Genomic DNA, 17,775 nt, shown 5'->3' with positions numbered 1-17,775 from the left:
ACAAAAGAAAGTAACACAATTCTTCGGGTTATTTACAAGGGGCTTTTAAGTGAAATCTGGACTTCTCCTGAAAATTTCTCATGAACGATAGTGCGAAACCAATTGACATTTTCAAAAAGAGTAAATTAAGTACAGCATGGTAATGAGACTCTTACAGTCCTGATCTCGCTTCATGCATGCAGGGATTATATACAGTAGATAAATAAAGGTATTTTTTTAACTCCAGTAACTGTGATCTGTTATTGTGATTGACTTGAACACCCCTTGAACATTTTACGTTATTATGTCTGTCTAAGTGTATTTTATATACAAAGTCCATCAAGGACACAATGGTGCAATGGACAACCAAATGAGAACACACATGCACACACACGCACACACACACACTCGCTTTGGGATGCTGTTCCACTGTGCTGTGTTCTGTTAGGAAGGAAGTCTCAGTCAAACTCCAGATTCCTGAAACCTTAATGTACTTCTTATCCCCAAGGAGAGCGTATGGTCAACAGATGTACCTTCTATTAGAAATTTCCCCTCACCCTCCACACAGAAAACTCCCTCGCCCCATGTGCTGATTTGTGGGAGCGTGTGGTTGCATGCGTGCATGTATATCTTCCTTGTGCGCAAATGTTGTGTGAACGTGAATGTGTGCGTGTGTGACTATCCCTTACCCCTCCTTCCGTTCCGAGCAGATGCAGGATTCAGTGTGAGGAGAAGTCAGAGCTTAGGAATGAAAAGAATGTGCAGGGGAGGGGGGGTGTTCAGAGAGAGAGAGAAAGAGAGAGAGAGAGAGTTGGAAAGAGAGCAACATGGTGACATGAAGAGTAAGAGAGAGAGCCCATCCAAGGGGTCAGAGAGATTTATGATGTACGGGACCTTGTGAGGATGGCCGCTTCTTTGCATGACATTGATTCTGTCTGGTATGACCTACTCTGTTCCTGAGAAGAGAGGGCAGGAGGGTTTAAATGTGTGTGCCGTGGGCGTGTGCGTGCGTGTGTGTGTAGGTTTCAGGTAGCTGCGGCTATCTACCCTTCCATGATTACCCTCTAGACTCTATGCTGCTTTTCTGCTCCGCCCCAGCAAACATGATATACAGAAGCACACCCACACACACACACACACACACACACACACACACACACACAGCTGTGAATCACACTGGCCCTGACATTTGCCCTTTCACTCTCTCCATCTCTTTCTCTTGCTCAAACAGCATAAAAAAAACAAAAAAACATATATATATATATATATATATATATATATATATATATATGCCTGAATGACCATTCTTTTATTTTCTTTTATGTATTTTAACAAAAGGAGTCTGTGTCTTAATAACAAGTACAGTTCTTCCTTTATACAAATACCATACATTACAGAGAATGAGAATCATGTGAGGTGTTAAGGTTGCTTTTTGTTGAAAAGGAGAACAATACAAAGATTTGGGTATGGTTTGTGTGACAATGTGCTCTGCAAAATAAAATTGAACAGAATTGCTTATACTATTTTTTGATATTGTACCTTTTTGAGGATGAGAATGGCTTAAGTATCTGCCAAATTGCTCAGTTAAAGCACGAGATGTGATGAAGCAACATTCAGTCAATAAAATCGAGTTATGTCAAACACCTTGTTGCTGCTTCAACTTACAAAAAAAAAGGCTTGTTCAAGTTAAACCGGACTTGTAATGAAATTTCTCTTAAAAGAAGGCATACAGTAAAACTGATTGACATTTACAGACGACTTCAAGTACAGTGATGTGACTCATGTACAGTGATTTGAAAGTACAGTTGGGGTTGACTAAAATTATCAAATTATCAAAAAATTTGATACTGTTGAAGTCAAGTTCATCTTCAGACAGCGACTGGAAACAGACTGTACTTCTAAACTGACCATGGAGTCAAAATGTAAAAGGTTATTTACCAAGTCCATCATTCAGACTACGTGTCGTTAAACACTTGACTTACTGAACACAAGACATATGTCCAAATCCCAATATGTATAAATGTATAAATAATATAAGTATTTTATTATATTATATTTTTATGTATTTTAATATTGCACTTACTTACGTTTAAGCTAACAACAGTCCAGAACAAAAAGGCTCTCTGCGAGTGTGTGTGTGTGTGTGTGTGTGTGTGTGTGTTTCTCCTGTTTCTTGTTTTTTGATTCACCCTTTTCACCCTTCAACCCAGTTTTTGGATAAGGTGGTCAATTTAGTCTTCTTTTAATCTGACGTCTGTCAGAACCTGAGACCTCCCTGTATGCTTTGATTCAAAACAGGAAAAAAGCAATGTCTGGCATCTCAACAGTGAATCCAAATTTTTATTGCCTGGCAAACCTCAGCTTGGATCCTCTCCTCTCCTGTGCGATCACTTTGCTGGGTGTCAGACCTCACTCTCTCCTATCCTGTCACCGTTATGCAAAGGAGTTTCCTTTTTACAGTGAATCCAATTCCTTTAACAATTGTTCTACCACGAGTCTACACACCTCTACACAAACTCTGCTTGCCATAACTTTTCCAAGAGAAATAGAAAAGCTGACGTCTATATAGCTGAAATAGACACTTCCTATCAGCGGCTCTATTTTAAAGAGACTCACAGATCACTTGGTCATCTCACAACATTGTTTTTTCTTGTAAAAAAGCTTGTGAGCAGGTTGTTTTGGGGTTAATAATTTGCCTGTGTGTTAGCGAAAGAGTTTTAGGCACTCTTTGCCTCATGTCTAGTGCTGCAAACCGTCGTGGCTGGTAACTGGAGAGTAGCTGATGGTACAAGCCCTGATGATTTATAGCATAAGTAAAGGCATATTCCATAAACATTGACACATACACACCAGCTGCTATCCAGCTTCCCTGAGCCAGGGATGTTTTAGAACAACTTCTGCTCTAGGTGTCATTCTTTTTCTCCCACATACTGTACTGCATGCGCATACACGTACATTTCTTCTTATTCACTCACACTAATATAAACAGCTACCCAAGAACCAGTCGTACAGTACACACTCATGTATACTTTATATATCTCTCTCTCTATATCACTGTTTACTTGCATACGTACATAAAATATACTGACAAAGGATCCAAAAGGTTGAACAGAATCATGAAAACTGTTTTACTTTATAAGCATTTAAACTCACATGTACAATGCAGTTAGAGCCCAGATCTACAGTACATCACTGAAAAAGAACTTGACAAGTGCAAGTACAATCTCCTCACAATTTGATTAATTTGAAGGAATACTTTCTTTTGGACAGAAGAGTGGGCGAAAATTTTTTACCAAATCATTACGTGTTAAGCTGGTGGACTCTTCCCCCCAAAATATTGAGTGCTGTATGACAAGCAAAAGGTGCTTTACTGAAGTATTAGTTATTTGAGTTGTGCAGGCTGAGAACTTACACAAATCTATAGCTATAACTTTAAAGCAATAAACACTGAATGATTTTAGTGGATTTATGTTCCCATTCTGCTGCTGGGACAGCTCGGGCCCTTGTGGCTTTACAGGACCTGTGGGGGATTGTTGTGGTTGTGGACATTGGCGGTAGATCTTTGGGTGCTGTAGGTTGTGGGGTAAGCCACCATCACACTTTTTTGTCTGGCATATCCCATGGATGGCCATTTGGATTGAGGTCGGGGTAGACCCCTTGGGCTCTTTGACTGCTGGGCCCCGGAAACTGTGGTGCAATGGGTGTTCTGGTGTCTTTCTATCATTGCTAGCATTGGCGTTTTCCCATGATCTTGTCACCAGTTTACTGGTATAGACAGTGAAACCTCGGATTGCGACTAAGGTGGTTTGCGAGTGTTCCGCAACACAAGCAAAAATTTTAAAAAATTTTTGGCTTGAAAAACAAGCAAGTCTTGGTTTACGAGTACCGGGTATCATGTATCACGCATGCGCTTCTTGTTTTGACGTTTTTTCTCTGTCTTGTGCTGCGGAATTGTGGGTAATCGTCTCCCCTGCTGGTCTTATTGCGCATCTCGTACTGGTATAATCAACATCAGTGCACGTGTATGTACCGATAACACTGTGACCATGTGTGTGTGTAAAACATCTTTTATTTTGTGTAAGCGCATGTGTACAGCGCGTGTGTACTGTTTCTTATAACACACGTGTGTGCGCGCATGTAAAGCAAAAGAAAGTCTTATTAGAAGGTTAAAAATCTATTTTCTCCCTTAGCCTCTCGTTATGTGTGTGCATTATGTGTGTGTGCGCGTAATTTGACTCCGTGCTGGTTCACACACTTACTCTCTCTCTCTCTTGCCTTTAGTGTGTGTGTGAAGCAGAGAGGGGGTGCTTCACACACACATAGACACACACACACTGCTCTTCACAGAAACACTGTTCTGCCGCAGGTTCATTTGTTTGTTTGTTTTACTTTAAAGCAGTGATCTCGTTAGTATGCGTTCACACGATTGTAATTAGCGATTTTCCTTGGTAATTTTCCCGACAAAACACTCTTTTTATTAATGTCTGTGTATGTGTGTGTGTTTGTGTAAAGTTTACTGTGTAAGATGAGAAGGGGATACAGGAGGGGCAGAAAGTAAGAGACTCCTTTTTATCTTCACACACATACACAAACACACACAGACACACAGACACACACACACACACACACACACACACAGGGCCTGCGCGCAGAAACGGAAACACTTATTTTTTTACTTTTTTTTAGGGTAAAGTGCAGGTTAATTATTTTTTTCACTTTATATTTTTTATTAATTATTTTATGTATTTATGTTTTTGGGTTGTCGAATGAATAATTTGAGTTTCCATTATTTCTTATGGGAAATTTAATTTGGTTTACGAGTGTTTTGGAATACGAGCCTGGCAATAATGTTAATCTTATGACTGATTGGTGTATGCAAACAGCTATTTTAACCTTTTTTTTCACTTAAAATCATTTTATTTCTGTTTTTATTTTTGTTGTTGGTGGCTATAATCACAATGAATTCAGAAAACAATGTCAAATCATTCATTGAAGCATTTTAAAAAAGGGTGTGCAGACATTTTATATTTACTATAATTCCTTCGTGGTTACTGTCATCATACCACAGATCTATTTCTAACATCATATTTATCATCACTGCCTGATGCACACATCTGACCCTTGTATGGGAAAATTTTACATTGTTTATTCAGCTGGTAACGACGAGTGCTTAAATACAACATTTTGATATTCTGATTTCTGTTCCTTTTGTTAGGACGGAATGAGCTAATAGCGCGCTACATCAAACTGCGAACAGGAAAGACGCGGACGAGGAAACAGGTGAGAAAGCACTTGGTTCTTTTGCCCGCAAACTCTAGCGCATGTACAATGTCATCCTATAAACACCACCATCTTAAAATTGGATGAAATGAAAAGAAAAAAAATAAACTTAATTAGACTTACAGTTCACAAAGTAGCGAGTGTGTGATTATTAGGCCCCTGTGGGCCTCTGCGCTAAACCCAAGCCCAGTTATGTGATTTATGCCTGATGACCTACACGCAGATGCTGCTGGATAGAATATCAGGCTCGCTCTTCAGCACCTCACATAGCCTGGCTTGTTAGAGCCATAACCAGCCGTTCTCTCACAATCAGGCCCACAGTGTTTAGGGGTTAGGCCCTGGAATCTGATACTACTCCCTCTGGCCTTCAATATTGCGCCATCTTGTCCAGAATTGGCAGTATACGTCATGTGAGCTTAAACCCCTTTGCCACAGAGGCAGAAGGTGGGAAGGATGGATGGGGGAATGTTGGAATGTGAGTGCTGGGATACTGCTCCGGAAAAGGAAGATCAGACACCTGTTCTTCAAATCTGGAATATCAGGAGACTATTAAAACAAACCAAGAAATAGACAGCTATGCAAGAGTATAATAGAAAACACATAAAGGGCAGAAGGAGAAAACTAATAGAAATGTATACATATTAAATGATATTAAATTTATTTAGAGCATTAATCCCAACCACTGTTGTAGAACAAGCTAACTGAAAAAGACTAAATGTGAACCCACTGTGGACTTTAATCGGAACATCTGTACCCCTGCTCATATGTACAAGTGTCCAAGCAGCTGATCATGTGGCAGCAAAAGTATGGGAAAAATTCATGATGGGGAACAGTGAGATTCCAGTGTCTTTAACCTTGGCATGAACGTTGGTGCCAGATTGACCGGTTTGACCTCTCTCATCAACAAGGTGTTTCCATGTACACTTATAGTTTATTTGTTTTTTTCGCACCATGCTGTAGGGCAGCATGGTGATGTAGTGTTTAGCACCGTCTCCTTGCTGCTCCAGGGTTGAGGGTTCATTTCCCACTTCAGGGCTGTGTGTCATGTTTTCCTCCAGGTACTTCTGTTTTCTCCCACAATCCAAAGACATGAGAATTCGGCTAATTGACACTCCCATCCTTAGTTGCCCATAGTGTGTGATTGAACCAGGGTGTACCCTGTCCCATGCTCTAAGTCTCTTATGATACATGTAGACTTTAGACAACCCTGTATACAGGATAAAGCATTAAAGAATAGATGATTGAGTGAGTGAGTGAGTGAGTGAGCACCACATTGTGTAAATTCTGCAGATTGTTGTGTATGAAATTACAAAAATTACATGTACTGTATGTGTTACACATCATTGGCCACTTCAAACAATTTACCTTTCTAGTCTTGGTTTGCACCCCCTTTTGTCTTCAGAATTGCCTTAATGTTTCATGACATAGATTCAAAAAGGTGCTGGTCTATATTGACAAGAGAGCATGACACAGGTGCAGCAGATTAGTTGGATGCACATCCATGATGCGAATCTCCCATTCCACTACTTCCCAAAGCTGCTCTATTATGATCTGGTGACAGTGGAGGACATGGTGAGCAACAGGAAAATAGGTGGTAAGGGGTCTAGTTTGTGTCAAATATATTCCCCACACCATTACACCGCCACCAGCCTAAACTTTTAAGGCAAGATGGATCCATGCTTTCATGTTGTTTTATGTCAAATTCTGACCCTTCCATCTGAATGTCTCCTAAATCATCAGACCAGGCCTTTTTTTTTCTAATCTCCTATTTTGAAATGTTGAGCCCATCCAAATTGTAGCCTCAGTTTCTCTGTTCTTGGCTGACAGGAGTGCCAACCAGTGTGGTCTTTTGCTGCTTTATCCCATCTGCTTCAAGGTTTGAAGTGTTGTCTCTGTGTTCAGTGATGCTCTTCAGCATACCTCAGTTGTAATTAGATGTTATTTGAGTTACTATTGCCATTTAATTAGCTTGAGCCAATCTGACCATTTTACTCTGAATTCTGGCATCACCAAGGCATTTTTATGCAGATAACTGCCACTCACTGGTTATTTTCTATTTTCAGTCTATTCTCTATAAACCCTAGTGATGGTTGTCTACGTTCACGTTACCACCCTAAATATCTGATGTTTGACAGATCACTTTTTCATATGGTCCCAGTTTAGATACATACAGTATCCAATACGTGGTCAAGCAACTTGACTGACAATTCATGCAACTTTTTGCCTCTGATCAACCAGCTAAAGTGCGGCATCTGGCTTTCTTTTTTTCTTCTGAACTTCAACAAATACAGACGACTAACTGCTTGCCATCCTCCAGAGCAAAACTGCAAGCATATTGTTTGCTAAAATCACATCAGTCGGACGTGTTTTAACCCAGATAACAAGAGCAAAGATGTATTGCATATGTGCTGTTTCAGAGGACAGATACGTCCACATTAGAGTCAGGTGAAAGTCACATGTAATTATGAATGTGAACCATCATGACACACAAAAAACTCATAATTGAGCAATATGACATGTCATTTGAGCATAGCCTTGAATTACCTTTCTTCCCCATTCTGATACTTGGTTTGAATTTTAGCAATTTCTTGACCATACCTTCACTTGTAAATGCATTGATTTGCTGCCATGTGATTGGCTAATAAGATATTTAGATTAATGTTCAGGTAAACAGATTTAAATTCAAAATTTTATTTGTCACATACAAAAAGTATGATATGCACTGAAATGTTTACACCACTGTTTGTGACCTTGAAAAAAAAAAGAAGAAAGTAAGGAGGCATAAATACTAATAGAAAAGTATATAAATTATAAAATCTACTATATATCTTTTTCAAATCTTTTTGTTGCAATTAAATACAATAAAATAAAATAAGGTAGAAAGTAAAAATATGTAAAGTATTTAAAAATGTAGGACTGTAAAAAAGTAAGAACTGTATAAATAAATAAACTGTACGGTGTGGTCACGGAATGTGAAATAGAATGATCAGCCGCGGTGATATTGTCTATCTTTAAGGTGCAGTTAAGGTACAAAAGTAGTCCTTTAATATGTAAACATAGGTGTACCTAGCGAAGTTTATATGCAAAAGTGCAGTATCTTGTTCTTTAAGCAATCCTAGCCAATAAGACCTGATAATTCTTTTTCAATAGAAATTCCGATTAGGAATTGATTGTGATCTTTTTTGGTTTGTTTTAAAGATAATATTGAAAATTCAACAAATATCCTTGACAATCAAAACAAAAACCACATATTTACTTGCATATCAACATGATGTATATTCATTTCTGTCTGCTTTTGTGTTAACACCAAAAAAAGAACACACTGAAGGTTCAAACAGCCCTTTTTTTGCAACATTGTTCTAAAAATTGCCATGAATCAGGTGTGTGTGGTATCGACTAGGATAATTATTCACATGGTGTGTCATTTTTATTATTATTATTATTATTTGACCATATCCTGTTGGGAAATTATATTTTTGATGCATAGCTTTTGGGAAATTTCTTGTGCAGGTGTCCAGTCATATCCAAGTTCTAGCGCGGAGGAAGGCTCGGGAGATACAGGTGAAACTGAAGGTAGTGGCTCCCCTCAGAAGGATCCACCCATTACAAAATTGTCAACCCCATTTCACATTACGTGTGTTCATAAGATTGATTTGCATGCATAGTTCATCCATGATGTGACATTTGATCACCCTCTGACCTCCAAGTACACAAGGGTCAAGTTCGCCCTCCTAGAATTTCTGTCTTTCCTCTCACGCTTTCATGTCTTTTATTGCACAGTATAGTTCACTCACACTCCCACTGGCCATCAGCCATCATAGCCCAGCTGTCAGAGCCCAGAGCTGGTCACAAGGCTACCACTGACAGGCCTTTTAAATACATTTCTGTAACGGAGAACAGTGACAGACACACACACATGCCCATAATACGACTTATGGTTGCACTGTTGATCCAGTCTAGGCAGGAAAATGCCTTGGCTTGTCGTGATTCAAGGACTCTACAGCTCCTAAACTAGGGCAGATTTAGCTTGTTTAAAAACCTTTTAAATTGCTTTACTAGATTAACAAATCTGTACTTATGTTGCCATTGATTCTGTTATGATCGGTTTAGTCTTCTACAGCCATATTCAATTAACTGAGGATTCTACACCCAGAGCTTTGCACTTAGCTGTGGATCAGGATTTGCAGCTGGTTCAGAGACAGTGTTTTTCCACTTGATGTTTTCCAAGCTGGTCTGGGGTTTCATAGTGCTGGAGCTTCGAGCTCTTGGTTTGACCTCCAGAAGTAACATGCAGCTTGTCAACACTAGCTGTAGCCTGGCAGGGGCATAAAGTTTAAATTCCTGCTTTCAAAGGCCCACAGCAGGATTAGACTGCTTCATTCAGGAAGAGAAACAAACTCAGAAACTTAATTTTGTGGTCTTGCAGAATTTGCAGCCTTTTCTTTTATATTGATGGGGCTAAGCACAAGAAGATGGTAATAAAAGTAAATCTACAAATGTAGGTTTAATAATTTTTCAGTGTACATATACATATTTCACATCCACTTACTTAAGTAACAAGTTGTTGCTTTTACATAGATTATTTTCTAAATTATAAAATTTACACTACTATAGGTATTACTTAGGGTTAAGACAGTTTGATTCAAGCGCAATGTCTGAAACTAATCTTAACGTTACATTTGCTTGATTCGTAACATCTAGCGCCCTGGTAATGTCACTATTGTCTACATTTGTTCTTTATAAGGACCAGGCAGCCAAAGACAAGGCCCTCCAGAGCATGGCCAACATGTCTTCAGCACAGATCATCTCTCCTACTGCCTTCCAGAACAAAATGGCCCTGCAGAGCCTCTCACGGCCCGCGTACCCAACCGCTGGTGGGGTGAGTTCAGGCATGAAATCAACCTGACATCTAATTACATCTTCATTCACTGTTTTTTTTTTTTACAAATACAGTATAAGCTTGTTTTAATCTAATATCCTGGAGGAGTTTAAGAACTGGGCCGAGTAAAGCACCTGACCGTGTGTCAAACCACTTTATGGCTCTATGATGTGAAAGTTCCATGATTGTATGATGATCACCTGACTGATTTTTCTTTATTGTAGTTTTGGCATGGAGCACTTCCAGGTCAACCAGCACCTACAGAGGAGTAAGTAATCAGCACATTTATCAGCACATACTGAAATCTCGCTTGCATAAAAAAAAAAATTATGTGGTGTGAAAACAATGTTTATAATTTCTCCATGCAGCATCAAACCATTTTCACAACAGAACTACATCATGCAAGCCACAGGCCCTTCCATCACAGGTTTGTCTGCTATTAATATGTATACTTGGTTTTATAAGAAGAAATATGTTCATTCCTGGCCCTACAATCCTTTTTTTCTACTACAGGTTATGAAAGTGCATCAGGTCTGTCTATGTCCCCTAGTGCACCGCCATGGCAGGGCAGAAGTATAGCTAGCTCTAAGCTGCGGATGTTGGAGTTCTCCGCCTTTCTAGAGCAACCACAAGACCCAGAGAATGTTAGTCCATGGATTAAGCTGATTGTCAAACTGTTTAATAATGTAGAGCTTCCAAAGCTATAAAATTCTCTTCAGTGTATTAGGCCTAATTTTGCTGTCTGTTCTGATTTGAGCAGTTCAACAAGCACTTGTTTGTGCACATTGGTCAGTCCAACCCAACGTACTCTGACCCTTATTTGGAGGCTGTGGACATCCGGCAGATCTACGACAAATTTCCTGAAAAAAAAGGAGGTCTGAAGGAGCTGTTTGAGAAAGGACCAGTGAATGCATTCTTCCTTGTCAAGTTCTGGGTAAGACGGTAATGCTTCACTATTCACTCACTGATGCTACTTTTGCAGTCTAATTGCAGAATGCATGATGGATTGAGATACCTGACGCGAGAAAATGACCTGCTTGACCATCTGTAATGGTTATCTATGACAAACTCTGAGAGACATGCAATCATATATATAGTGGATGTTGAGCTCATATGAGGACAGGTTGGGCGTTAGTGTCAAAGTGTTTTCTTTAGACCGGCCAAGCAGACAGTTGTCCAGAGGGCACAAAAAGAGGGAGGGTGGGATGTTGTAGATCTCTAGGGCCTTGACTTGGGAAGAGTGACAGGTTCTAGTTTTTCAGTGGAGAAATCTGAGCTTGGCCACCTGTCCCTCTCACTGTTACACCATCCCACAACACACGCACCCACCTATTTATAGAGCTTTTAAGCCTGTATAGACAGACAGACAGACAGACAGACAGATAGATAGATAGATAGATAGATAGATAGATAGATATTGTCAGAGTTTGACATAATAATGAGTAATCAATCCCCTGAGTATACTTTTATATCTACATTAGTTTTGCTGATTTTACCATTAATATGCATGACACACACTTTATACACTACATTGGTAGCCAAATAGATAAACAGTAGAGATCACAACCTCATGAAAACGTCTTTAGAAGGTCAGTGCCGTTCAACGTGTCTATTGTTGCTAAATCAATCTGTTGTCTGTTGTAGGAGCAGTATATATGGGGCTAAAATGTGGATCAGGTCTATTCTTATACCAAAGAACAAGACATTCAGTATCCAATATCCACTGATTGTGTAATTTCTCATTTCATCCTGGGCCAGTTTTAAGTTTTGGTTACAAAATCGTCTGCAAGAGGTCTAAACCAGCGAGCGCTGTTCCATAAACTCATAAGTATGGGTCATGACTTCGACATCCACGTGCGCAGGTTGCCCTGACAACCCTGACAGGCCTCCTTTTGTACTCCAAAGCTATGGCATTCTAGATTAAATTTGCACACCGGCTATGGCCACTGTCTCGCACTGCGCCCCGCGGCCATGTCCTAACGGATCACCTCACGCTTTTGAAGTGCCGCCGCAATCGGATTTGAGTCGGCCGTACTAAATTGTTACACAGGGAGCTGGGCAGCGTAACGCAATTTTGAACGTTGCAGGATGTTGATTGTAATTGGATGAATTCCCTCGCAGAAAGAGAGAGAGCATGGGTTGAGCTGAGAAATGAAGATAAATGAGGGAATAACCCAGTTCATGGAATAGAGACGCAACAGCAGTGCAGGGAGGAGAAAGGTGTCAGGGGGATTATAATGGGGCATTAAGAGGCAGGGAGCTAGAGGGGAAAAGGTGAAGCTGCCTTGAGTGTGCTTATTTAAGGGCTAAGATGAGAACAGGGTTTGCTGTAGCTCAAGCATCTGTGCAGGTCACCTTGTTGTTAAGATCTACATGAATCTAGGTCATTATTGTAGGAAAACTTAAAATCTCCTAATATACAGTTTCCGTGTATGTTTCTACTACACTATATTGTTTAAATAATCTCTTAGAATCTCTTCAGAAGAAAGGACCGCTTGTATAAATGCATAAGCAGGTCTAAACAGCTGCTACATACGTATTATTTACATTAACAAATGGCCTAAGACATGTTCTTTTTATCTGTTGTCAAGCCAAATGCAATAGCAGTAATAACGGGCATTCGAAAAGTGAGGAAGCAAGACTGGGGCTGACCTCCTGGATGTTCCTGCTCATTTTTCAGTTTGCTTGACTAACACATCTGTAATGTGATGCAAGTAAAATGCAGTTGTGGGTGTAATGAATGTGAATAAGGCTAATTATTTACTCTGATATCCCTATTTTCCCCATGTCTTTGAGTTAAAAGTGCAACTGTTGTTTTGTCTGTCTACCAGTTTTGCATTTGGAAAGGAATATGACATTAACCTAGTCAGGATTTTTATGATTAATTTTCAATCTGTTTTTGACTGTGTGTGTGTAATAGTTTTTACAACTATTTTGTTTATTATAGATATTAAAGATACTATAATATACTATCTATTATAGATAGATAGATAGATAGATAGATAGATAGATAGATACTGTAGATAGATACTTTCAGTACTGTTATGTTTTTTAGTTACATGCACTATAAGATCCATGATATCAGACATACTGTAAGTATTTGTAAAGCCATGTTTTTTTTTTTCACTTTGCACAATTTGGATAAATGCTGGTGGGTGATCCGACTCTGCACTTGACACATAGACAGTTCTCTATATAAGTCAGGTCTGGCAGTGCTGTAATTCATGTTCCAAAAAGCATTACAGCACAAACCTGAAGACCGATGTGTTTGCTTGATACCATTTGGGTCACCTTTCGCTGAATTATGCCTGGCTCAGTGTACACTGTGCACCTGTTGCACCGCAAAGCAGATACTGTGTACATGGTGCCTGAAATGATTAAAGCCTTTTTGTGTCTGTTCAGGCGGACCTCAGCTTGAACCTTCAGGATGACAGTAGTTTTTTCTACGGCGTCTCGAGCCAGTATGAGAGCTCGGAAAACATGATCATCACATCCTCCACTAAAGTCTGCTCCTTCGGCAAGCAGGTGGTGGAAAAAGTGGAGGTAAGAGAAGACAAGGAGGCGAGAACGAAGCATGTAGTGCAATATTGCCAGAGGCTCAGGCATATTTAGATTAGCAAAGAAATTACCATAATGTAATCGCATTTCATGTCACAAAACCAAGTGTACTCTTATGAATCACAGAACAATTACATTGCCTCAGACTGGATGGTGTATTTAAACCTAAACACTTAATGTGATGTGATGTCTGATTATTTTCACCAAGATGAGGAATCTTTCTCTCTTCCTTTCTTTCTCTCATCACAGACGGAGTATGCACGGTTTGAGAACGGACGATACGTATTCAGAATCCACAGATCACCTCTATGCGAATATATGATCAACTTCATCCACAAACTTAAACATCTACCAGAGAAATATATGATGAACAGTGTACTAGAGAACTTCACTATACTACAGGTAAATAATCTCAAAAAGAAAAAACAACCAGTTTTTAGTGTGTGTGTATCTTTAAAGCGACAATAGGTCAAGGCAAATGCAAATACAGTGGTAGAGGCAAATTTCTTAGTGTTATGAGAAATTCCTCTAGCTCATCAATAACTAACCCTGTACGTGTGGCATTTAACTTTGCTAAGCAGAGAGGAGTGCATTGAGTCAAATGGAAATGAGGCTATTACCCCAGCAACAGTGTGTTCCTAACAACAGTTCTCGAACACTGGTGTCAACTGTGTTCATCTCTGCCCACACTCTGTGACTCTGAGACAATGATCTACTGAGCATGCATTGAACGGCATAGGCGACTTACTCATGAGTTTCAATGCCCTCTCAATAGTCTGATTTAGCCCAGGTTGATTGTTTGAGACAGGCAAGCACACATCTAGGACTTGCTTAAGTATTTCCGCATTGAACTTTCACACATTTTATAGGCTCACATCCTGGATCTAAAATTGATTTTATTCAGATTATGACATGAGTAATATTAAAGACGAGGTGGAAGGGTGTGTGTTTGCAATATTATTTCCAAATAAAAATAGCAAAGGGCAGTATGTGAAAATCATGTGATCTCAACATGAATACACTTATTACTGGAAAAGCCACAAATTTTGCTAGAGGTTGCACTTAAACAAAAAATCGGGCTAAGAAGCTATCATAATTGAGTTTAAAAATCATTATCCTGTAGAACCTCATTGAGTTAATTATTTAAGAATATTGGACAATAGCCACTTTGTCAACATGAGGCCATCCACCAAATCTCAATGACCAGGTAAAGAAATTAATCCATATTAAGATAATACTAGAAAATATGGTACAAGGGGAGTGAAAGTTTATGAAAGGCACAATATTTTACTGGCACATTTTGTTTAACAACTACAAAAAGTCTATCGATCGAAGTTTAAAGAATCAGCTTTCTGTAGTTCAATTGCAATCATTGTACCCATGTCTACTCTGCCTTAGGTTGTCACAAACAGGGACACTCTGGAAACGTTGCTGTGTGTGGCGTACGTATTCGAAGTGTCAACTAGTGAGCACGGCGCTCAGCATCACATCTACAGACTGGTCAAAGACTGATACTCAGAAGCTTAGGCCAACAGACCTCTTTTTACCACTACAACTACTACTGCTACTACTACTACTACTACAGTTAAACAGCACCACAGCTCCCCCTACTGACTCCAGTCATAGGCTTCTATGCTTCAGTCAGGGATGACTAGTGCATCCGGGTGCCCGACTCCTCAGCATCGCTGTCCAGAGGCCGAGCAGACAAGGCTTCGCTACAGGAATCTTACAGAACGGGAACCATTGGAACGCTTGAGAATGTCAGGAGGTCACTGTGCATGTCGAAACAAGCATTTTGTGTTCTCTCGTGTTTTTCTTTTTGTATAATGGAACATCTGCTTAGAAAGAAAATGCATGTTTTTTTTTGGCTTCCTCTTCTTTAATCCAGTTTTACTTATGAGTGTTTGTTATATGTCGTTTCACACAGTTGCATGTGTGATGTCCTGCTTGGTGCTCACCTAGTGACCACAGATAAATATCAAATCTTGTATAGACTCCAAAGTGGAGAAAAAAAAGGTACACCAAAATGTGATTTGTATTTGGCTTAATTCCATGTGGTCATTTCACAATGTTTTAAGCAATTGTGCAAGAACAAAATTGATATTTAAAAAAAAATTCTGGAAGAGTAGTTTTTATAGCTTCGGTTTAGGAAGCTTGGTGTTATGAACTGCATCAGGTGTATTAAAACATTGGGGGGGGCAACCTACTTAGTTCTCAGTGCAAGGAGTCTTCCAGGACTGGAGCTAAAAACTACTGATGAATACATACTGTTTGACTTAAATTCATTATGTACTATTTATCTTTTCTAAAAAATAATTCATGATGTTTTCTTTCCTAACTTGAAGCAGAGACAGAAACAGATGGAAAGAAAGCCACAAGTGTGCCAGTATGGTCCTGTAGAAAGAAAACTGGGAAAAGAAACTTTGCATATCAGGAACTGACTACGGAGTCATGTGTTTGATTGTAATTTGTCTATATCAGTGAGGAAGCTACATCTACCAAATAACATTTTTAAAAATGAAATTAAATGAAGAAAATGGCACAGTCTTTGATTTGATTGCACTTTTTTTTACTCATAATGTAAAGTAAATTGATGATTTGTTATTAGGCCTTATGGTGGGATTTTTCTTCTCCTGTTTCTTAAAATCTGTGTACACAATATGGCTACAGTATCATGGTGATCACCACTCTAAAACAGCATGTCTGATCTAAAAGAAATTAGAGGGGCATGGTCATGTTAATGTAGGAATGTAAATCACGTCTGCGATGAGGAAGGTCTGTGTTTGACTCCCAGCCAATGCCCAAAACACAGCCCCTGGATGCAGGTCCTTAGTGACTGTCCCAAGCCCAGATAAATGGGACGGTTACATCAAGAAGGGCATCTGGTGTAAAACCTGTGCCAAATTATATGGATCAGGTGGTCTGCTGTGATGACAATTAACGAAAGAAGAACAACCACTATACAGTGCATCCTGAAAGTAATTACAGCACATCACTTTTTCCACATTTTGTTATGTCACAGCCTTATTCTAAAATGGATTAAACTAATTTTTTCCCTTAGAGTTCTACACACAACACTCCATAATGACAACATGAAAAAAGTTTACTTGAGATTTTTGCAAATTTATTAAAAATAAAAAAAATGAGAAAGCACAAGTACATAAGTATTCATAGCCTTTGCCATGAAGCTAGAAATTGAACTCAGACGCATCCTGTTTCCCCTGATCATCCTTCAGATGTTTCTGCAGTTTAATTGGAGTCCACCTTTGGTAAATTCAGTTCATTAGCCGTGATTTGGAAAGGCACATCTGTCTATATAAGGGGTCACAGTTGACAGTTCATGTCAGAGCACAAACCAAGCACCAATCAGGCCTATATGGTAGAGTGGCCAGAGAGTCTCATCAGATTGTGAGAATTTTGTTCCAGGCGGGCTGTCATGTGCCTTTTACTAAGAAGTGGCTTCCGTCTGGCCACTCTACTATATAGACCTGATTGATGGATTGCTGCAGAGATGGTCGTCCTTCTGGGAGCTTCTCCTCCCTCCACAGAGGACCTCTGAACTGAGAAGACTCTGACAGGGTGACCATCGGGTTCTTGGTCACCTCCCTGACTAAGGCCCTTCTCCCCCAATCGCTCAGTTTAGATGGCCGGCCAGTTCTAGAAATAGTCCTGGTGGTTTTGAACTTTTTCCACTTACAGATGATAGAGGCCACTGGATCCCACTGAAGGTCCCTCATTGGGACTTTAAAAGCGGCAGAAATTTTTTTGTAACCTTCCCCAGATTTGTGCCTTGAGACAATCCTGTCTCTGAGGTTTACAGACAATTCCTTTGACTTCATGCTTGGTTTGTACTCAGACATGAACTGTCAACTGTGACCCCTTATATAGACAGGTGTGTGCCTTTCCAAATCATGTCCAATCAACTAAATTTACCACAGGTGGACTCCAATTAAGCTGCAGAAACATCTGAAGGATGATTAGGGGTAACCAGATGCATCTGAGCTCAATTTTGCAATGTGTTTTCTCAATTTTTTTTTTTTTTTTTTTTTATAAATTTGCAAAAATGTCAGGTAAACTTT

At 39.5% G+C, this 17,775-nt stretch overlaps 1 protein-coding gene across 2 annotated transcripts in view; it reads left to right on the top strand.

The window, feature by feature from the left end:
* LOC128511493 (transcriptional enhancer factor TEF-3-like) overlaps positions 1 to 16,238 on the top strand; it is a 34,407-nt gene extending 18,169 nt beyond the window's left edge. For both annotated transcript variants that reach the window (XM_053484388.1, XM_053484380.1), the window contains exons 3-12: positions 5,195 to 5,259; positions 8,770 to 8,832; positions 10,004 to 10,138; positions 10,363 to 10,406; positions 10,507 to 10,565; positions 10,652 to 10,782; positions 10,899 to 11,072; positions 13,541 to 13,681; positions 13,946 to 14,098; positions 15,095 to 16,238. In XM_053484388.1, coding sequence (XP_053340363.1) covers positions 10,037 to 10,138; positions 10,363 to 10,406; positions 10,507 to 10,565; positions 10,652 to 10,782; positions 10,899 to 11,072; positions 13,541 to 13,681; positions 13,946 to 14,098; positions 15,095 to 15,208 — 918 coding nt within the window. In that variant the 5' untranslated portion in view covers positions 5,195 to 5,259; positions 8,770 to 8,832; positions 10,004 to 10,036 and the 3' untranslated portion in view covers positions 15,209 to 16,238. The remainder of the gene's footprint in view (positions 1 to 5,194; positions 5,260 to 8,769; positions 8,833 to 10,003; positions 10,139 to 10,362; positions 10,407 to 10,506; positions 10,566 to 10,651; positions 10,783 to 10,898; positions 11,073 to 13,540; positions 13,682 to 13,945; positions 14,099 to 15,094) is intronic.
* The last annotated feature ends 1,537 nt before the right edge of the window (positions 16,239 to 17,775 follow it).

This window comes from Clarias gariepinus, chromosome 2 (assembly GCF_024256425.1).
Source record: "Clarias gariepinus isolate MV-2021 ecotype Netherlands chromosome 2, CGAR_prim_01v2, whole genome shotgun sequence".
Taxonomy (NCBI): Eukaryota; Metazoa; Chordata; class Actinopteri; order Siluriformes; family Clariidae; genus Clarias; species Clarias gariepinus.
Note: the sequence above shows the minus strand (reverse complement) of the source record. Positions and strands in the feature narration are given on the sequence as shown.